Raw genomic sequence first — 23,941 nt, 5'->3', positions numbered from 1 at the left:
CTATTGGTTAAAGCTAGCATTCCTATAACTGGCTAATAGCCAGCACCCCCACACTATTCCTTACAGCTAGCATTCCTATAACTGGCTAATAGCCAGCACCCATACACTATTGGTTAAAGCTAGCATTCCTATAACTGGCTAATAGCCAGCACCCCCACACTATTCCTTACAGCTAGCATTCCTATAACTGGCTAATAGCCAGCACCCATACACTATTGGTTAAAGCTAGCATTCCTATAACTCGCTAATAGCCAGCACCCCTGCGCTATTCCTTACAGCTAGCATTCCTATAACTGGCTAATAGCCAGCACCCCCACACTATTCCTTACAGCTAGCATTCCTATAACTGGCTACTAGCCAGCACCCCCACACTATTCCTTACAGCTAGCATTCCTATAACTGGCTAATAGCCAGCACCCCCACACTATTCCTTACAGCTAGCATTCCTATAACTGGCTAATAGCCAGCACCCCTACACTATTGCCTCAAGCTAGCATTCCTATAACTAGCTAATAGCCAGCACCCCTGAACTGATGCTTAAAGCTAGCATTTCTATAACTTGCTAATAGCCAGCACCCCTACACTATTGCTTAAAGCTAGCATTTCTATAACTTGCTAATAGCCAGCACCCCTACACTATTGCTTAAAGATAGCATTCCAATAACTTGCTAATAGCCAGCCCCCCTACACTATTGCTCACAGATGGAATTCCAATAACCTGCGAATAGCCAGAACCCCACACTATTCCTTACAGCTAGCATACCAATAACCTGCTAATAGCCGGCACCCCTACACTATTGCTTAAAGCTAGCATTCCTATAACTTGCTATTAGCCAGCACCCCTACAGCATTGCTTAAAGCTAGCATTCCTATAACTGGCTAATAGCCAGCACCCCCACACTATTCCTTACAGCTAGCATTCCTATAACTGGCTAATAGCCAGCACCCCTGCACTATTCCTAAAAGTTATAATTCCTATAACTGGCTAATAGCCAGCACCCCTACACTATTGCTTAAATCTAGTATTCCAATAACTTACTAATAGCCAGCACCCCTACACTATTGCTTAAAGCTAGCATTCCTAGAACTAGCTAATAGCCAGCAGCCCTGAACTATTGCTTAAAACTAGCATTCCTATAACTTGCTAATAGCCAGCACCCCTACACTATTGCCTCAAGCTAGCATTCCTATAACTAGCTAATAGCCAGCACCCCTGAACTGATGCTTAAAGCTAGCATTTCTATAACTTGATAATATCCAGCACCCCTACACTATTGCTTAAAGCTAGCATTTCTATAACTTGCTAATAGCCAGCACCCCTACACTATTGCTTAAAGATAGCATTCCAATAACTTGCTAATAGCCAGCCCCCCTACACTATTGCTTACAGATGGAATTCCAATAACCTGCGAATAGCCAGAACCCCACACTATTCCTTACAGCTAGCATACCAATAACCTGCTAATAGCCGGCACCCCTACACTATTGCTTAAAGCTAGCATTCCTATAACTTGCTATTAGCCAGCACCCCTACAGCGTTACTTAAAGCTAGCATTCCTATAACTGGCTAATAGCCAGCACCCCCAAACGATTCCTTACAGCTAGCATTCCTATAACTGGCTAATAGCCAGCACCCCTGCACTATTCCTTACAGCTAACATTCCTATAACTGGCTAATAGCCAGCACCCATACACTATTGGTTAAAGCTAGCATTCCTATAACTCGCTAATAGCCAGCACCCCTGCACTATTCCTTACAGCTAGCATTCCTATAACTGGCTAATAGCCAGCACCCCTGCACTATTCCTTACAGCTAGCATTCCTATAACTCGCTAATAGCCAGCACCCATACACTATTGGTTAAAGCTAGTTTTCCTATAACTCGCTAATAGCCAGCACCCCTGCACTATTCCTTACAGCTAGCATTCCTATAACTGGCTAATAGCCAGTACCCATACACTATTGGTTAAAGCTAGCATTCCTATAACTCGCTAATAGCCAGCACCCCTGCACTTTTCCTAAAAGTTATAATTCCTATAACTGGCTAATAGCCAGCACCCCTACACTATTGGTTAAAGCTAGCATTCCTATAACTGGCTAATAGCCAGCACCCCCACACTATTCCTTACAGCTAGCATTCCTATAACTGGCTAATAGCCAGCACCCATACACTATTGGTTAAAGCTAGCATTCCTATAACTCTCTAATAGCCAGCAGCCCTGCACTATTCCTTACAGCTAGCATTCCTATAACTGGCTAATAGCCAGCACCCCCGCACTATTCCTTACAGCTAGCATTCCTATAACTGGCTAATAGCCAGCACCCCCACACTATTCCTTACAGCTAGCATTCCTATAACTGGCTAATAGCCAGCACCATACACTATTGGTTAAAGCTAGCATTCCTATAACTCACTAATAGCCAGCACCCCTGCACTATTCCTTACAGCTAGCATTCCTATAACTGGCTAATAGCCAGCACCCCCACACTATTCCTTACAGCTAGCATTCCTATAACTGGCTAATAGCCAGCACCCCCACACTATTCCTTACAGCTAGCATTCCTATAACTGGCTAATAGCCAGCACCCCCACACTATTCCTTACATCTAGCATTCCTATAACTGGCTAATAGCCAGCACCCCCACATTATTCCTTACAGCTAGCATTCCTATAACTGGCTAATAGCCAGCACCCATGCACTATTCCTTACAGCTAGCATTCCTATAACTGGCTAATAGCCAGCACCCATACACAATTGGTTAAAGCTAGCATTCCTATAACTCGCTAATAGCCAGCACCCCTGCACTATTCCTTACAGCTAGCATTCCTATAACTGGCTAATAGCCAGCACCCCCACACTATTCCTTACAGCTAGCATTCCTATAACTGGCTAATAGCCAGCACCCCCACACTATTCCTTACAGCTAGCATTCCTATAACTGGCTAATAGCCAGCACCCATACACTATTGGTTACAGCTAGCATTCCTATAACTGGCTAATAGCCAGCACCCCCACACTATTCCTTACAGCTAGCATTCCTATAACTGGCTAATAGCCAGCACCCATACACTATTGGTTAAAGCTAGCATTCCTATAACTCTCTAATAGCCAGCAGCCCTGCACTATTCCTTACAGCTAGCATTCCTATAACTGGCTAATAGCCAGCACCCCCGCACTATTCCTTACAGCTAGCATTCCTATAACTGGCTAATAGCCAGCACCCCCACACTATTACTTACAGCTAGCATTCCTATAACTGGCTAATAGCCAGCACCCATACACTATTGGTTAAAGCTAGCATTCCTATAACTCGCTAATAGCCAGCACCCCTGCACTATTCCTTACAGCTAGCATTCCTATAACTGGCTAATAGCCAGCACCCCCACACTATTCCTTACAGCTAGCATTCCTATAACTCTCTAATAGCCAGCACCCATACACTATTGGTTAAAGCTAGCATTCATATAACTCCCTAATAGCCAGCAGCCCTGCACTATTCCTTACAGCTAGCATTCCTATGACTGGCTAATAGCCAGCACCCCCACACTATTCCTTACAGCTAGCATTCCTATAACTGGCTAATAGCCAGCACCCCACACTATTCCTTACAGCTAGCATTCCTATAACTGGCTAATAGCCAGCACCCCCACACTATTCCTTACAGCTAGCATTCCTATAACTGGCTAATAGCCAGCACCCCCACACTATTCCTTACAGCTAGCATTCCTATAACTGGCTAATAGCCAGCACCCCTGCACTATTCCTTACAGCTAGCATTCCTATTACTGGCTAATAGCCAGCACCCATACACTATTGGTTAAAGCTAGCATTCCTATAACTCGCTAATAGCCAGCACCCCTGCACTATTCCTTACAGCTAGCATTCCTATAACTGGCTAATAGCCAGCACCCCTGCACTATTCCTTACAGCTAGCATTCCTATAACTGGCTAATAGCCAGCACCCATACACTATTGGTTAAAGCTAGCATTCCTATAACTCGCTAATAGCCAGCACCCCTGCACTATTCCTAAAAGTTATAATTCCTATAACTGGCTAATAGCCAGCACCCCTACACTATTGGTTAAAGCTAGCATTCCTATAACTCGCTAATAGCTAGCACCCCTGCACTATTCCTAAAAGTTATAATTCCTATAACTTGCTATTAGCCAGCACCCCTACAGCATTGCTTAAAGCTAGCATTCCTATAACTGGCTATTAGCCAGCACCCCCACACTATTCCTTACAGCTAGCATTCCTATAACTGGCTAATAGCCAGCACCCATACACTATTGGTTAAAGCTAGCATTCCTATAACTCGCTAATAGCCAGCACCCCTGCACTATTCCTTACAGCTAGCATTCCTATAACTGGCTAATAGCCAGCACCCCCACACTATTCCTTACAGCTAGCATTCCTATAACTGGCTAATAGCCAGCACCCCCACACTATTCCTTACAGCTAGCATTCCTATAACTGGCTAATAGCCAACACCCCTGCACTATTCCTTACAGCTAGCATTCCTATAACTGGCTAGTAGCCAGCACCCATAAACTATTGGTTAAAGCTAGCATTCCTATAACTCGCTAATAGCCAGCACCCCTGCACTATTCCTTACAGCTAGCATTCCTATAACTGGCTAATAGCCAGCACCCATACACTATTGGTTAAAGCTAGCATTCCTATAACTCGCTAATAGCCAGCACCCCTGCACTATTCCTAAAAGTTATAATTCCTATAACTGGCTAATAGCCAGCACCCCTACACTATTGGTTAAAGCTAGCATTCCTATAACTGGCTAATAGCCAGCACCCCCACACTATTCCTTACAGCTAGCATTCCTATAACTGGCTAATAGCCAGCACCCATACACTATTGGTTAAAGCTAGCATTCCTATAACTGGCTAATAGCCAGCACCCCCACACTATTCCTTACAGCTAGCATTCCTATAACTGGCTAATAGCCAGCACCCATACACTATTGGTTAAAGCTAGCATTCCTATAACTCGCTAATAGCCAGCACCCCTGCGCTATTCCTTACAGCTAGCATTCCTATAACTGGCTAATAGCCAGCACCCCCACACTATTCCTTACAGCTAGCATTCCTATAACTGGCTACTAGCCAGCACCCCCACACTATTCCTTACAGCTAGCATTCCTATAACTGGCTAATAGCCAGCACCCCCACACTATTCCTTACAGCTAGCATTCCTATAACTGGCTAATAGCCAGCACCCCTACACTATTGCCTCAAGCTAGCATTCCTATAACTAGCTAATAGCCAGCACCCCTGAACTGATGCTTAAAGCTAGCATTTCTATAACTTGCTAATAGCCAGCACCCCTACACTATTGCTTAAAGCTAGCATTTCTATAACTTGCTAATAGCCAGCACCCCTACACTATTGCTTAAAGATAGCATTCCAATAACTTGCTAATAGCCAGCCCCCCTACACTATTGCTTACAGATGGAATTCCAATAACCTGCGAATAGCCAGAACCCCACGCTATTCCTTACAGCTAGCATACCAATAACCTGCTAATAGCCGGCACCCCTACACTATTGCTTAAAGCTAGCATTCCTATAACTTGCTATTAGCCAGCACCCCTACAGCATTGCTTAAAGCTAGCATTCCTATACCTGGCTAATAGCCAGCACCCCCACACTATTCCTTACAGCTAGCATTCCTATAACTGGCTAATAGCCAGCACCCCTGCACTATTCCTAAAGGTTATAATTCCTATAACTGGCTAATTGCCAGCACCCCTACACTATTGCTTAAAGCTAGTATTCCAATAACTTACTAATAGCCAGCACCACTACACTACTGCTTAAAGCTAGCATTCCTATAACTAGCTAATAGCCAGCACTCCTACACTATTGCCTCAAGCTAGCATTCCTATAACTAGCTAATAACCAGCACCCCTGAACTGATGCTTAAAGCTAGCATTTCTATAACTTGCTAATAGCCAGAACTCCTACACTATTGCCTCAAGATAGCATTCCTATAACTAGCTAATAGCCAGCACCCCTGAACTGATGCTTAAAGCTAGCATTTCTATAACTTGCTAATAGCCAGCACCCCTACACTATTGCTTAAAGCTAGCATTTCTATAACTTGCTAATATCCAGCACCCCTACACTATTGCTTAAAGATAGTATTCCTATAACTGGCTAATAGCCAGCACCCCTGCACTATTCCTAAAGGTTATAATTCCTATAACTGGCTAATAGCCAGCACCCCTACACTATTGCTTAAAGCTAGTATTCCAATAACTTACTAATAGCCAGCACCCCTACACTATTGCTTAAAGCTAGCATTCCTATAACTAGCTAATAGCCAGCAGCCCTGAACTATTGCTTAAAGCTAGCATTCCTATAACTTGCTAATAGCCAGCACCCCTGAACTGATGCTTAAGGCTAGCATTCCAATAACTTACTAATAGCCAGCACCCCTACACTATTGCTTAAAGCTAGCATTCCTATAACTTGCTAATAGCCAGCACCCCTGAACTGATGCTTAAGGCTAGCATTTCTATAACTTGCTAATAGCCAGCACCCCTACACTATTGGCTAAAGCTAGCATTCCTATAACTGGCTAATAGCCAGCACCCCTGCACTATTCCTAAAGGTTATAATTCCTATAACTGGCTAATAGCCAGCACCCCTACACTATTGCTTAAAACTAGTATTCAAATAAGTTAGTAATAGCCAGCACCCCTACACTATTGCTTAAAGCTAGCATTCCTATAACTTGCTAATAGCCAGCACCCCTACACTATTGCCTCAAGCTAGCATTCCTATAACTAGCTAATAGCCAGCACCCCTGAACTGATGCTTAAAGCTAGCATTTCTATAACTTGCTAATAGCCAGCACCCCTACACTATTGCTTAAAGCTAGCATTTCTATAACTTGCTAATAGCCAGCACCCCTACACTATTGCTTAAAAGATAGCATTCCAATAACTTGCTAATAGCCAGCCCCCCTACACTATTGCTTACAGATGGAATTCCAATAACCTGCGAATAGCCAGAACCCCACGCTATTCCTTACAGCTAGCATACCAATAACCTGCTAATAGCCGGCACCCCTACACTATTGCTTAAAGCTAGCATTCCTATAACTTGCTATTAGCCAGCACCCCTACAGCATTGCTTAAAGCTAGCATTCCTATAACTGGCTAATAGCCAGCACCCCCACACTATTCCTTACAGCTAGCATTCCTATAACTGGCTAATAGCCAGCACCCCTGCACTGTTCCTAAAGGTTATAATTCCTATAACTGGCTAATAGCCAGCACCCCTACACTATTGCTTAAAGCTAGTATTCCAATAACTTACTAATAGCCAGCACCACTACACTACTGCTTAAAGCTAGCATTCCTATAACTAGCTAATAGCCAGCACTCCTACACTATTGCCTCAAGCTAGCATTCCTATAACTAGCTAATAGCCAGCACCCCTGAACTGATGCTTAAAGCTAGCATTTCTATAACTTGCTAATAGCCAGAACTCCTACACTATTGCCTCAAGCTAGCATGCCTATAACTAGCTAATAGCCAGCACCCCTGAACTGATGCTTAAAGCTAGCGTTTCTATAACTTGCTAATAGCCAGCACCCCTACACTATTGCTTAAAGCTAGCATTTCTATAACTTGCTAATAGCCAGCACCCCTACACTATTGCTTAAAGATAGAATTCCTATAACTGGCTAATAGCCAGCACCCCTGCACTATTCCTAAAGGTTATAATTCCTATAACTGGCTAATAGCCAGCACCCCTACACTATTGCTTAAAGCTAGTATTCCAATAACTTACTAATAGCCAGCACCCCTGAACTATTGCTTAAAGCTAGCATTCCTATAACTTGCTAATAGCCAGCACCCCTGAACTGATGCTTAAAGCTAGCATTTCTATAACTTGCTAATAGCCAGCACCCCTACACTATTGCTTAAAGCTAGCATTTATATAACTTGCTAATAGCCAGCACCCCTACACTATTGGCTAAAGCTAGCATTCCTATAACTGGCTAATAGCCAGCACCCCTGCACTATTCCTAAAGGTTATAATTCCTATAACTGGCTAATAGCCAGCACCCCTACACTATTGCTTAAAACTAGTATTCAAATAAGTTAGTAATAGCCAGCACCCCTACACTATTGCTTAAAGCTAGCATTCCTATAACTAGCTAATAGCCAGCAGCCCTGAACTATTGCTTAAAGCTAGCATTCCTATAACCAGCTAATAGCCAGCACCCCTGAACTGATGCTTAAAGATAGCATTTCTATAACTTGCTAATAGCCAGCACCCCTACACTATTGCTTAAAGCTAGCATTTCTATAACTTGCTAATAGCCAGCACCCCTACACTATTGGTTAAAGCTAGCATTCCTATAACTGGCTAATAGCCAGCACCCCTGCACTATTCCTAAAGGTTATAATTCCTATAACTGGCTAATAGCCAGCACCCCTACACTATTGCTTAAAACTAGTATTCAAATAAGTTAGTAATAGCCAGCACCCCTACACTATTGCTTAAAGCTAGCATTCCTATAACTAGCTAATAGCCAGCAGCCCTGAACTATTGCTTAAAGCTAGCATTCCTATAACTTGCTAATAGCCAGCACTCCTACACTATTGCCTCAAGCTAGCATTCCTATAACTAGCAAATAGCCAGCACCCCTGAACTGATGCTTAAAGCTAGCATTTCTATAACTTGATAATAGCCAGCACCCCTACACTATTGCTTAAAGCTAGCATTTCTATAACTTGCTAATAGCCAGCGCCCCTACACTATTGCTTAAAGATAGCATTCCAATAACTTGCTAATAGCCAGCCCCCCTACACTATTGCTTACCGATGGAATTCCAATAACCTGCGAATAGCCAGAACCCCACACTATTCCTTACAGCTAGCATACCAATAACCTGCTAATAGCCAGCACCCCTACAGCATTGCTTAAAGCTAGCATTCGTATTACTGGCTAATAGCCAGCACCCCCACACTATTCCTTACAGCTAGCATTCCTACAACTGGCTAATAGCCAGCACCCCTGCACTATTCCTTACAGCTAGCATTCCTATAACTGGCTAATAGCCAGCACCCATACACTATTGGTTAAAGCTAGCATTCCTATAACTCGCTAATAGCCAGCACCCCTGCACTATTCCTTACAGATGGAATTCCAATAACCTGCGAATAGCCAGAACCCCACACTATTCCTTACAGCTAGCATACCAATAACCTGCTAATAGCCGGACCCCCTACACTATTGCCTAAAGCTAGCATTCCTATAACTTGCTAATAGCCAGCACCCCCACACTATTCCTTACAGCTAGCATTCCTATAACTGGCTAATAGCCAGCACCCCTGCACTATTCCTTACAGCTAGCATTCCTATTACTGGCTAATAGCCAGCACCCCTACACTATTGCTTAAAGCTAGTATTCCAATAACTTACTAATAGCCAGCACCACTACACTACTGCTTAAAGCTAGCATTCCTATAACTAGCTAATAGCCAGCACTCCTACACTATTGCCTCAAGCTAGCATTCCTATAACTAGCTAATAACCAGCACCCCTGAACTGATGCTTAAAGCTAGCATTTCTATAACTTGCTAATAGCCAGAACTCCTACACTATTGCCTCAAGCTAGCATTCCTATAACTAGCTAATAGCCAGCACCCCTGAACTGATGCTTAAAGCTAGCATTTCTATAACTTGCTAATAGCCAGCACCCCTACACTATTGCTTAAAGCTAGCATTTCTATAACTTGCTAATAGCCAGCACCCCTACACTATTGCTTAAAGATAGCATTCCTATAACTGGCTAATAGCCAGCACCCCTGCACTATTCCTAAAGGTTATAATTCCTATAACTGGCTAATAGCCAGCACCCCTACACTATTGCTTAAAGCTAGTATTCCAATAACTTACTAATAGCCAGCACCCCTACACTATTGCTTAAAGCTAGCATTCCTATAACTAGCTAATAGCCAGCAGCCCTGAACTATTGCTTAAAGCTAGCATTCCTATAACTTGCTAATAGCCAGCACCCCTGAACTGATGCTTAAGGCTAGCATTTCTATAACTTGCTAATAGCCAGCACCCCTACACTATTGCTTAAACCTAGCATTTCTATAACTTGCTAATAGCCAGCACCCCTACACTATTGGCTAAAGCTAGCATTCCTATAACTGGCTAATAGCCAGCACCCCTGCACTATTCCTAAAGGTTATAATTCCTATAACTGGCTAATAGCCAGCACCCCTACACTATTGCTTAAAACTAGTATTCAAATAAGTTAGTAATAGCCAGCACCCCTACACTATTGCTTAAAGCTAGCATTCCTATAACTTGCTAATAGCCAGCACCCCTACACTATTGCCTCAAGCTAGCATTCCTATAACTAGCTAATAGCCAGCACCCCTGAACTGATGCTTAAAGCTAGCATTTCTATAACTTGCTAATAGCCAGCACCCCTACACTATTGCTTAAAGCTAGCATTTCTATAACTTGCTAATAGCCAGCACCCCTACACTATTGCTTAAAGATAGCATTCCAATAACTTGCTAATAGCCAGCCCCCCTACACTATTGCTTACAGATGGAATTCCAATAACCTGCGAATAGCCAGAACCCCACGCTATTCCTTACAGCTAGCATACCAATAACCTGCTAATAGCCGGCACCCCTACACTATTGCTTAAAGCTAGCATTCCTATAACTTGCTATTAGCCAGCACCCCTACAGCATTGCTTAAAGCTAGCATTCCTATAACTGGCTAATAGCCAGCACCCCCACACTATTCCTTACAGCTAGCATTCCTATAACTGGCTAATAGCCAGCACCCCTGCACTGTTCCTAAAGGTTATAATTCCTATAACTGGCTAATAGCCAGCACCCCTACACTATTGCTTAAAGCTAGTATTCCAATAACTTACTAATAGCCAGCACCACTACACTACTGCTTAAAGCTAGCATTCCTTTAACTAGCTAATAGCCAGCACTCCTACACTATTGCCTCAAGCTAGCATTCCTATAACTAGCTAATAGCCAGCACCCCTGAACTGATGCTTAAAGCTAGCATTTCTATAACTTGCTAATAGCCAGAACTCCTACACTATTGCCTCAAGCTAGCATTCCTATAACTAGCTAATAGCCAGCACCCCTGAACTGATGCTTAAAGCTAGCATTTCTATAACTTGCTAATAGCCAGCACCCCTACACTATTGCTTAAAGCTAGCATTTCTATAACGTGCTAATAGCCAGCACCCCTACACTATTGCTTAAAGATAGAATTCCTATAACTGGCTAATAGCCAGCACCCCTGCACTATTCCTAAAGGTTATAATTCCTATAACTGGCTAATAGCCAGCACCCCTACACTATTCCTTAAAGCTAGTATTCCAATAACTTACCAATAGCCAGCACCCCTGAACTATTGCTTAAAGCTAGCATTCCTATAACTTGCTAATAGCCAGCACCCCTGAACTGATGCTTAAAGCTAGCATTTCTATAACTTGCTAATAGCCAGCACCCCTACACTATTGCTTAAAGCTAGCATTTATATAACTTGCTAATAGCCAGCACCCCTACACTATTGGCTAAAGCTAGCATTCCTATAACTGGCTAATAGCCAGCACCCCTGCACTATTCCTAAAGGTTATAATTCCTATAACTGGCTAATAGCCAGCACCCCTACACTATTGCTTAAAACTAGTATTCACATAAGTTAGTAATAGCCAGCACCCCTACACTATTGCTTAAAGCTAGCATTCCTATAACTAGCTAATAGCCAGCAGCCCTGAACTATTGCTTAAAGCTAGCATTCCTATAACCAGCTAATAGCCAGCACCCCTGAACTGATGCTTAAAGCTAGCATTTCTATAACTTGCTAATAGCCAGCACCCCTACACTATTGCTTAAAGCTAGCATTTCTATAACTTGCTAATAGCCAGCACCCCTACACTATTGGTTAAAGCTAGCATTCCTATAACTGGCTAATAGCCAGCACCACTGCACTATTCCTAAAGGTTATAATTCCTATAACTGGCTAATAGCCAGCACCCCTACACTATTGCTTAAAACTAGTATTCAAATAAGTTAGTAATAGCCAGCACCCCTACACTATTGCTTAAAGCTAGCATTCCTATAACTAGCTAATAGCCAGCAGCCCTGAACTATTGCTTAAAGCTAGCATTCCTATAACTAGCAAATAGCTAGCACCCCTGAACTGATGCTTAAAGCTAGCATTTCTATAACTTGATAATAGCCAGCACCCCTACACTATTGCCTAAAGCTAGCATTTCTATAACTTGCTAATAGCCAGCACCCCTACACTATTGCTTAAGGATAGCATTCCAATAACTTGCTAATAGCCAGCCCCCCTACACTATTGCTTACCGATGGAATTCCAATAACCTGCGAATAGCCAGAACCCCACACTATTCCTTACAGCTAGCATACCAATAACCTGCTAATAGCCAGCACCCCTACAGCATTGCTTAAAGCTAGCATTCGTATTACTGGCTAATAGCCAGCACCCCCACACTATTCCTTACAGCTAGCATTCCTACAACTGGCTAATAGCCAGCACCCCTGCACTATTCCTTACAGCTAGCATTCCTATAACTGGCTAATAGCCAGCACCCATACACTATTGGTTAAAGCTAGCATTCCTATAACTCGCTAATAGCCAGCACCCCTGCACTATTCCTTACAGATGGAATTCCAATAACCTGCGAATAGCCAGAACCCCACACTATTCCTTACAGCTAGCATACCAATAACCTGCTAATAGCCGGACCCCCTACACTATTGCCTAAAGCTAGCATTCCTATAACTTGCTAATAGCCAGCACCCCCACACTATTCCTTACAGCTAGCATTCCTATAACTGGCTAATAGCCAGCACCCCTGCACTATTCCTTACAGCTAGCATTCCTATTACTGGCTAATAGCCAGCACCCATACACTATTGGTTAAAGCTAGCATTCCTATAACTCGCTAATAGCCAGCACCCCTGCACTATTCCTTACAGCTAGCATTCCTATAACTGGCTAATAGCCAGCACCCCTGCACTATTCCTTACAGCTAGCATTCCTATAACTGGCTAATAGCCAGCACCCATACACTATTGGTTAAAGCTAGCATTCCTATAACTCGCTAATAGCCAGCACCCCTGCACTATTCCTAAAAGTTATAATTCCTATAACTGGCTAATAGCCAGCACCCCTACACTATTGGTTAAAGCTAGCATTCCTATAACTCGCTAATAGCTAGCACCCCTGCACTATTCCTAAAAGTTATAATTCCTATAACTTGCTATTAGCCAGCACCCCTACAGCATTGCTTAAAGCTAGCATTCCTATAACTGGCTATTAGCCAGCACCCCCACACTATTCCTTACAGCTAGCATTCCTATAACTGGCTAATAGCCAGCACCCATACACTATTGGTTAAAGCTAGCATTCCTATAACTCGCTAATAGCCAGCACCCCTGCACTATTCCTTACAGCTAGCATTCCTATAACTGGCTAATAGCCAGCACCCCCACACTATTCCTTACAGCTAGCATTCCTATAACTGGCTAATAGCCAGCACCCCCACACTATTCCTTACAGCTAGCATTCCTATAACTGGCTAATAGCCAACACCCCTGCACTATTCCTTACAGCTAGCATTCCTATAACTGGCTAGTAGCCAGCACCCATAAACTATTGGTTAAAGCTAGCATTCCTATAACTCGCTAATAGCCAGCACCCCTGCACTATTCCTTACAGCTAGCATTCCTATAACTGGCTAATAGCCAGCACCCATACACTATTGGTTAAAGCTAGCATTCCTATAACTCGCTAATAGCCAGCACCCCTGCACTATTCCTAAAAGTTATAATTCCTATAACTGGCTAATAGCCAGCACCCCTACACTATTGGTTAAAGCTAGCATTCCTATAACTGGCTAATAGCCAGCACCCCCACACTATTCCTTACAGCTAGCATTCCTATAACTGGCTAATAGCCAGCACCCATACACTATTGGTTAAAGCTAGCATTCCTATAACTGGCTAATAGCCAGCACCCCCACACTATTCCTTACAGCTAGCATTCCTATAACTGGCTAATAGCCAGCACCCATACACTATTGGTTAAAGCTAGCATTCCTATAACTCGCTAATAGCCAGCACCCCTGCGCTATTCCTTACAGCTAGCATTCCTATAACTGGCTAATAGCCAGCACCCCCACACTATTCCTTACAGCTAGCATTCCTATAACTGGCTACTAGCCAGCACCCCCACACTATTCCTTACAGCTAGCATTCCTATAACTGGCTAATAGCCAGCACCCCCACACTATTCCTTACAGCTAGCATTCCTATAACTGGCTAATAGCCAGCACCCCTACACTATTGCCTCAAGCTAGCATTCCTATAACTAGCTAATAGCCAGCACCCCTGAACTGATGCTTAAAGCTAGCATTTCTATAACTTGCTAATAGCCAGCACCCCTACACTATTGCTTAAAGCTAGCATTTCTATAACTTGCTAATAGCCAGCACCCCTACACTATTGCTTAAAGATAGCATTCCAATAACTTGCTAATAGCCAGCCCCCCTACACTATTGCTCACAGATGGAATTCCAATAACCTGCGAATAGCCAGAACCCCACACTATTCCTTACAGCTAGCATACCAATAACCTGCTAATAGCCGGCACCCCTACACTATTGCTTAAAGCTAGCATTCCTATAACTTGCTATTAGCCAGCACCCCTACAGCATTGCTTAAAGCTAGCATTCCTATAACTGGCTAATAGCCAGCACCCCCACACTATTCCTTACAGCTAGCATTCCTATAACTGGCTAATAGCCAGCACCCCTGCACTATTCCTAAAAGTTATAATTCCTATAACTGGCTAATAGCCAGCACCCCTACACTATTGCTTAAATCTAGTATTCCAATAACTTACTAATAGCCAGCACCCCTACACTATTGCTTAAAGCTAGCATTCCTAGAACTAGCTAATAGCCAGCAGCCCTGAACTATTGCTTAAAACTAGCATTCCTATAACTTGCTAATAGCCAGCACCCCTACACTATTGCCTCAAGCTAGCATTCCTATAACTAGCTAATAGCCAGCACCCCTGAACTGATGCTTAAAGCTAGCATTTCTATAACTTGATAATATCCAGCACCCCTACACTATTGCTTAAAGCTAGCATTTCTATAACTTGCTAATAGCCAGCACCCCTACACTATTGCTTAAAGATAGCATTCCAATAACTTGCTAATAGCCAGCCCCCCTACACTATTGCTTACAGATGGAATTCCAATAACCTGCGAATAGCCAGAACCCCACACTATTCCTTACAGCTAGCATACCAATAACCTGCTAATAGCCGGCACCCCTACACTATTGCTTAAAGCTAGCATTCCTATAACTTGCTATTAGCCAGCACCCCTACAGCGTTACTTAAAGCTAGCATTCCTATAACTGGCTAATAGCCAGCACCCCCAAACGATTCCTTACAGCTAGCATTCCTATAACTGGCTAATAGCCAGCACCCCTGCACTATTCCTTACAGCTAACATTCCTATAACTGGCTAATAGCCAGCACCCATACACTATTGGTTAAAGCTAGCATTCCTATAACTCGCTAATAGCCAGCACCCCTGCACTATTCCTTACAGCTAGCATTCCTATAACTGGCTAATAGCCAGCACCCCTGCACTATTCCTTACAGCTAGCATTCCTATAACTCGCTAATAGCCAGCACCCATACACTATTGGTTAAAGCTAGTTTTCCTATAACTCGCTAATAGCCAGCACCCCTGCACTATTCCTTACAGCTAGCATTCCTATAACTGGCTAATAGCCAGTACCCATACACTATTGGTTAAAGCTAGCATTCCTATAACTCGCTAATAGCCAGCACCCCTGCACTTTTCCTAAAAGTTATAATTCCTATAACTGGCTAATAGCCAGCACCCCTACACTATTGGTTAAAGCTAGCATTCCTATAACTGGCTAATAGCCAGCACCCCCACACTATTCCTTACAGCTAGCATTCCTATAACTGGCTAATAGCCAGCACCCATACACTATTGGTTAAAGCTAGCATTCCTATAACTCTCTAATAGCCAGCAGCCCTGCACTATTCCTTACAGCTAGCATTCCTATAACTGGCTAATAGCCAGCACCCCCGCACTATTCCTTACAGCTAGCATTCCTATAACTGGCTAATAGCCAGCACCCCCACACTATTCCTTACAGCTAGCATTCCTATAACTGGCTAATAGCCAGCACCATACACTATTGGTTAAAGCTAGCATTCCTATAACTCACTAATAGCCAGCACCCCTGCACTATTCCTTACAGCTAGCATTCCTATAACTGGCTAATAGCCAGCACCCCCACACTATTCCTTACAGCTAGCATTCCTATAACTGGCTAATAGCCAGCACCCCCACACTATTCCTTACAGCTAGCATTCCTATAACTGGCTAATAGCCAGCACCCCCACACTATTCCTTACATCTAGCATTCCTATAACTGGCTAATAGCCAGCACCCCCACATTATTCCTTACAGCTAGCATTCCTATAACTGGCTAATAGCCAGCACCCATGCACTATTCCTTACAGCTAGCATTCCTATAACTGGCTAATAGCCAGCACCCATACACAATTGGTTAAAGCTAGCATTCCTATAACTCGCTAATAGCCAGCACCCCTGCACTATTCCTTACAGCTAGCATTCCTATAACTGGCTAATAGCCAGCACCCCCACACTATTCCTTACAGCTAGCATTCCTATAACTGGCTAATAGCCAGCACCCCCACACTATTCCTTACAGCTAGCATTCCTATAACTGGCTAATAGCCAGCACCCATACACTATTGGTTACAGCTAGCATTCCTATAACTGGCTAATAGCCAGCACCCCCACACTATTCCTTACAGCTAGCATTCCTATAACTGGCTAATAGCCAGCACCCATACACTATTGGTTAAAGCTAGCATTCCTATAACTCTCTAATAGCCAGCAGCCCTGCACTATTCCTTACAGCTAGCATTCCTATAACTGGCTAATAGCCAGCACCCCCGCACTATTCCTTACAGCTAGCATTCCTATAACTGGCTAATAGCCAGCACCCCCACACTATTACTTACAGCTAGCATTCCTATAACTGGCTAATAGCCAGCACCCATACACTATTGGTTAAAGCTAGCATTCCTATAACTCGCTAATAGCCAGCACCCCTGCACTATTCCTTACAGCTAGCATTCCTATAACTGGCTAATAGCCAGCACCCCCACACTATTCCTTACAGCTAGCATTCCTATAACTCTCTAATAGCCAGCACCCATACACTATTGGTTAAAGCTAGCATTCATATAACTCCCTAATAGCCAGCAGCCCTGCACTATTCCTTACAGCTAGCATTCCTATGACTGGCTAATAGCCAGCACCCCCACACTATTCCTTACAGCTAGCATTCCTATAACTGGCTAATAGCCAGCACCCCACACTATTCCTTACAGCTAGCATTCCTATAACTGGCTAATAGCCAGCACCCCCACACTATTCCTTACAGCTAGCATTCCTATAACTGGCTAATAGCCAGCACCCCCACACTATTCCTTACAGCTAGCATTCCTATAACTGGCTAATAGCCAGCACCCCTGCACTATTCCTTACAGCTAGCATTCCTATTACTGGCTAATAGCCAGCACCCATACACTATTGGTTAAAGCTAGCATTCCTATAACTCGCTAATAGCCAGCACCCCTGCACTATTCCTTACAGCTAGCATTCCTATAACTGGCTAATAGCCAGCACCCCTGCACTATTCCTTACAGCTAGCATTCCTATAACTGGCTAATAGCCAGCACCCATACACTATTGGTTAAAGCTAGCATTCCTATAACTCGCTAATAGCCAGCACCCCTGCACTATTCCTAAAAGTTATAATTCCTATAACTGGCTAATAGCCAGCACCCCTACACTATTGGTTAAAGCTAGCATTCCTATAACTCGCTAATAGCTAGCACCCCTGCACTATTCCTAAAAGTTATAATTCCTATAACTTGCTATTAGCCAGCACCCCTACAGCATTGCTTAAAGCTAGCATTCCTATAACTGGCTATTAGCCAGCACCCCCACACTATTCCTTACAGCTAGCATTCCTATAACTGGCTAATAGCCAGCACCCATACACTATTGGTTAAAGCTAGCATTCCTATAACTCGCTAATAGCCAGCACCCCTGCACTATTCCTTACAGCTAGCATTCCTATAACTGGCTAATAGCCAGCACCCCCACACTATTCCTTACAGCTAGCATTCCTATAACTGGCTAATAGCCAGCACCCCCACACTATTCCTTACAGCTAGCATTCCTATAACTGGCTAATAGCCAACACCCCTGCACTATTCCTTACAGCTAGCATTCCTATAACTGGCTAGTAGCCAGCACCCATAAACTATTGGTTAAAGCTAGCATTCCTATAACTCGCTAATAGCCAGCACCCCTGCACTATTCCTTACAGCTAGCATTCCTATAACTGGCTAATAGCCAGCACCCATACACTATTGGTTAAAGCTAGCATTCCTATAACTCGCTAATAGCCAGCACCCCTGCACTATTCCTAAAAGTTATAATTCCTATAACTGGCTAATAGCCAGCACCCCTACACTATTGGTTAAAGCTAGCATTCCTATAACTGGCTAATAGCCAGCACCCCCACACTATTCCTTACAGCTAGCATTCCTATAACTGGCTAATAGCCAGCACCCATACACTATTGGTTAAAGCTAGCATTCCTATAACTGGCTAATAGCCAGCACCCCCACACTATTCCTTACAGCTAGCATTCCTATAACTGGCTAATAGCCAGCACCCATACACTATTGGTTAAAGCTAGCATTCCTATAACTCGCTAATAGCCAGCACCCCTGCGCTATTCCTTACAGCTAGCATTCCTATAACTGGCTAATAGCCAGCACCCCCACACTATTCCTTACAGCTAGCATTCCTATAACTGGCTACTAGCCAGCACCCCCACACTATTCCTTACAGCTAGCATTCCTATAACTGGCTAATAGCCAGCACCCCCACACTATTCCTTACAGCTAGCATTCCTATAACTGGCTAATAGCCAGCACCCCTACACTATTGCCTCAAGCTAGCATTCCTATAACTAGCTAATAGCCAGCACCCCTGAACTGATGCTTAAAGCTAGCATTTCTATAACTTGCTAATAGCCAGCACCCCTACACTATTGCTTAAAGCTAGCATTTCTATAACTTGCTAATAGCCAGCACCCCTACACTATTGCTTAAAGATAGCATTCCAATAACTTGCTAATAGCCAGCCCCCCTACACTATTGCTCACAGATGGAATTCCAATAACCTGCGAATAGCCAGAACCCCACACTATTCCTTACAGCTAGCATACCAATAACCTGCTAATAGCCGGCACCCCTACACTATTGCTTAAAGCTAGCATTCCTATAACTTGCTATTAGCCAGCACCCCTACAGCATTGCTTAAAGCTAGCATTCCTATAACTGGCTAATAGCCAGCACCCCCACACTATTCCTTACAGCTAGCATTCCTATAACTGGCTAATAGCCAGCACCCCTGCACTATTCCTAAAAGTTATAATTCCTATAACTGGCTAATAGCCAGCACCCCTACACTATTGCTTAAATCTAGTATTCCAATAACTTACTAATAGCCAGCACCCCTACACTATTGCTTAAAGCTAGCATTCCTAGAACTAGCTAATAGCCAGCAGCCCTGAACTATTGCTTAAAACTAGCATTCCTATAACTTGCTAATAGCCAGCACCCCTACACTATTGCCTCAAGCTAGCATTCCTATAACTAGCTAATAGCCAGCACCCCTGAACTGATGCTTAAAGCTAGCATTTCTATAACTTGATAATATCCAGCACCCCTACACTATTGCTTAAAGCTAGCATTTCTATAACTTGCTAATAGCCAGCACCCCTACACTATTGCTTAAAGATAGCATTCCAATAACTTGCTAATAGCCAGCCCCCCTACACTATTGCTTACAGATGGAATTCCAATAACCTGCGAATAGCCAGAACCCCACACTATTCCTTACAGCTAGCATACCAATAACCTGCTAATAGCCGGCACCCCTACACTATTGCTTAAAGCTAGCATTCCTATAACTTGCTATTAGCCAGCACCCCTACAGCGTTACTTAAAGCTAGCATTCCTATAACTGGCTAATAGCCAGCACCCCCAAACGATTCCTTACAGCTAGCATTCCTATAACTGGCTAATAGCCAGCACCCCTGCACTATTCCTTACAGCTAACATTCCTATAACTGGCTAATAGCCAGCACCCATACACTATTGGTTAAAGCTAGCATTCCTATAACTCGCTAATAGCCAGCACCCCTGCACTATTCCTTACAGCTAGCATTCCTATAACTGGCTAATAGCCAGCACCCCTGCACTATTCCTTACAGCTAGCATTCCTATAACTCGCTAATAGCCAGCACCCATACACTATTGGTTAAAGCTAGTTTTCCTATAACTCGCTAATAGCCAGCACCCCTGCACTATTCCTTACAGCTAGCATTCCTATAACTGGCTAATAGCCAGTACCCATACACTATTGGTTAAAGCTAGCATTCCTATAACTCGCTAATAGCCAGCACCCCTGCACTTTTCCTAAAAGTTATAATTCCTATAACTGGCTAATAGCCAGCACCCCTACACTATTGGTTAAAGCTAGCATTCCTATAACTGGCTAATAGCCAGCACCCCCACACTATTCCTTACAGCTAGCATTCCTATAACTGGCTAATAGCCAGCACCCATACACTATTGGTTAAAGCTAGCATTCCTATAACTCTCTAATAGCCAGCAGCCCTGCACTATTCCTTACAGCTAGCATTCCTATAACTGGCTAATAGCCAGCACCCCCGCACTATTCCTTACAGCTAGCATTCCTATAACTGGCTAATAGCCAGCACCCCCACACTATTCCTTACAGCTAGCATTCCTATAACTGGCTAATAGCCAGCACCATACACTATTGGTTAAAGCTAGCATTCCTATAACTCACTAATAGCCAGCACCCCTGCACTATTCCTTACAGCTAGCATTCCTATAACTGGCTAATAGCCAGCACCCCCACACTATTCCTTACAGCTAGCATTCCTATAACTGGCTAATAGCCAGCACCCCCACACTATTCCTTACAGCTAGCATTCCTATAACTGGCTAATAGCCAGCACCCCCACACTATTCCTTACATCTAGCATTCCTATAACTGGCTAATAGCCAGCACCCCCACATTATTCCTTACAGCTAGCATTCCTATAACTGGCTAATAGCCAGCACCCATGCACTATTCCTTACAGCTAGCATTCCTATAACTGGCTAATAGCCAGCACCCATACACAATTGGTTAAAGCTAGCATTCCTATAACTCGCTAATAGCAGCACCCCTGCACTATTCCTTACAGCTAGCATTCCTATAACTGGCTAATAGCCAGCACCCCCACACTATTCCTTACAGCTAGCATTCCTATAACTGGCTAATAGCCAGCACCCCCACACTATTCCTTACAGCTAGCATTCCTATAACTGGCTAATAGCCAGCACCCATACACTATTGGTTACAGCTAGCATTCCTATAACTGGCTAATAGCCAGCACCCCCACACTATTCCTTACAGCTAGCATTCCTATAACTGGCTAATAGCCAGCACCCATACACTATTGGTTAAAGCTAGCATTCCTATAACTCTCTAATAGCCAGCAGCCCTGCACTATTCCTTACAGCTAGCATTCCTATAACTGGCTAATAGCCAGCACCCCCGCACTATTCCTTACAGCTAGCATTCCTATAACTGGCTAATAGCCAGCACCCCCACACTATTACTTACAGCTAGCATTCCTATAACTGGCTAATAGCCAGCACCCATACACTATTGGTTAAAGCTAGCATTCCTATAACTCGCTAATAGCCAGCACCCCTGCACTATTCCTTACAGCTAGCATTCCTATAACTGGCTAATAGCCAGCACCCCCACACTATTCCTTACAGCTAGCATTCCTATAACTCTCTAATAGCCAGCACCCATACACTATTGGTTAAAGCTAGCATTCATATAACTCCCTAATAGCCAGCAGCCCTGCACTATTCCTTACAGCTAGCATTCCTATGACTGGCTAATAGCCAGCACCCCCACACTATTCCTTACAGCTAGCATTCCTATAACTGGCTAATAGCCAGCACCCCCACACTATTCCTTACAGCTAGCATTCCTATAACTGGCTAATAGCCAGCACCCCCACACTATTCCTTACAGCTAGCATTCCTATAACTGGCTAATAGCCAGCACCCCCACACTATTCCTTACAGCTAGCATTCCTATAACTGGCTAATAGCCAGCACCCATACACTATTGGTTAAAGCTAGCATTCCTATAACTGGCTAATAGCCAGCACCCCCACACTATTCCTTACAGCTAGCATTCCTATAACTGGCTAATAGCCAGCACCCATACACTATTGGTTAAAGCTAGCATTCCTATAACTCTCTAATAGCCAACAGCCCTGCACTATTCCTTACAGCTAGCATTCCTATAACTGGCTAATAGCCAGCACCCCCGCACTATTCCTTACAGCTAGCATTCCTATAACTGGCTAATAGCCAGCACCCCCACACTATTCCTTACAGCTAGCATTCCTATAACTGGCTAATAGCCAGCACCCCCACACTATTCCTTACAGCTAGCATTCCTATAACTGGCTAATAGCCAGCACCCCCACACTATTCCTTACAGCTAGCATTCCTATAACTGGCTAATAGCCAGCACCCATACACTATTGGTTAAAGCTAGCATTCCTATAACTGCCTAATAGCCAGCACCCCCACACTATTCCTTACAGCTAGCATTCCTATAACTGGCTAATAGCCAGCACCCCCACACTATTCCTTACAGCTAGCATTCCTATAACTGGCTAATAGCCAGCACCCATACACTATTGGTTAAAGCTAGCATTCCTATAACTTGCTAATAGCCAGCACCCCTACAACCTCACCCGCACATAGTGCTCTTATACTACCACGAACCCCCCGCCCCTCACCCCCACTGGTAATGGACATATGCTAGCCCCACAGTCAGCACCCCTACACCATCCCTTACAGGTAGACTTATTGGAGGAGGGGTCTTAAGGGGTGTCTGCTTCAGCGTACCACACCCCGCCTGAGACCGCACCTTCTCAGAGTATGTCCTTCTCACCTGCAGGCGCGAGTACGACTTTGAAGATGACTGCGACAGCCTGGCCTGGGAGGAGACGGACGAGACGCTGCTGCTGTGGGAAGACTTCCCCGGATACACAATGACAGCCGCCGAGGTGCAGGTGGAGGTAGGTCGACCCCATTCCCGTTTTTCCTGCTTCTTGTCATTGCACATTATGCCTGTGGGTCTCAGGACCCTGTACAGTGGAGCGAATATCTAAGATATAAGTTATTATGAAATAACGTGGATATGTGCATTTAAACATAATACTATACTCCTTCCATTAATAATTCCTGAACTTTACCTGAAATGCCGAGCTCCACAATCATGGAAAGCAAAACTCAGAAAGACTCCAAATTCAGAAAGACTCCACAGAAGTCTGATTAGGACCAGAAGACGCAGCAAAGGAGGTACCTGTGGTCTGAGATAGAGAAACCAAACCAAAATAGTACAGGCCACAAAAAGGGATATAATAATGACTATAGCGCTACACACCCATAGGTCTCAGAGCGCTGCAATAACAGAAGACATTATCCCACAGAGTGGTACTCAATTTATTCACATCGGAAGGAGGAAAGGCTCAGTTGACCCTTCCGTGATTCGAACCTGCTACAGCAGGCTATGCATAGTTTTCATCGGTGAAC

At 43.9% G+C, this 23,941-nt stretch overlaps 1 protein-coding gene across 4 annotated transcripts in view; it reads left to right on the top strand.

Moving 5' to 3' along the window:
- The window catches only part of IFFO1 (intermediate filament family orphan 1), a 264,382-nt gene that overhangs the window by 186,313 nt on the left and 54,128 nt on the right, over positions 1 to 23,941 (top strand). For all 4 annotated transcript variants that reach the window (XM_069650681.1, XM_069650677.1, XM_069650678.1 and 1 more), the window contains one exon: positions 23,304 to 23,424. In XM_069650681.1, the coding sequence (XP_069506782.1) occupies positions 23,304 to 23,424 (121 nt within the window). The remainder of the gene's footprint in view (positions 1 to 23,303; positions 23,425 to 23,941) is intronic.

This window comes from Ambystoma mexicanum, chromosome 3p, assembly GCF_040938575.1.
Source record: "Ambystoma mexicanum isolate Mex_15411 chromosome 3p, UKY_AmexF1_1, whole genome shotgun sequence".
Classification (NCBI taxonomy): Eukaryota; Metazoa; Chordata; class Amphibia; order Caudata; family Ambystomatidae; genus Ambystoma; species Ambystoma mexicanum.
This window is presented reverse-complemented; position numbering and strand designations above follow the sequence as displayed.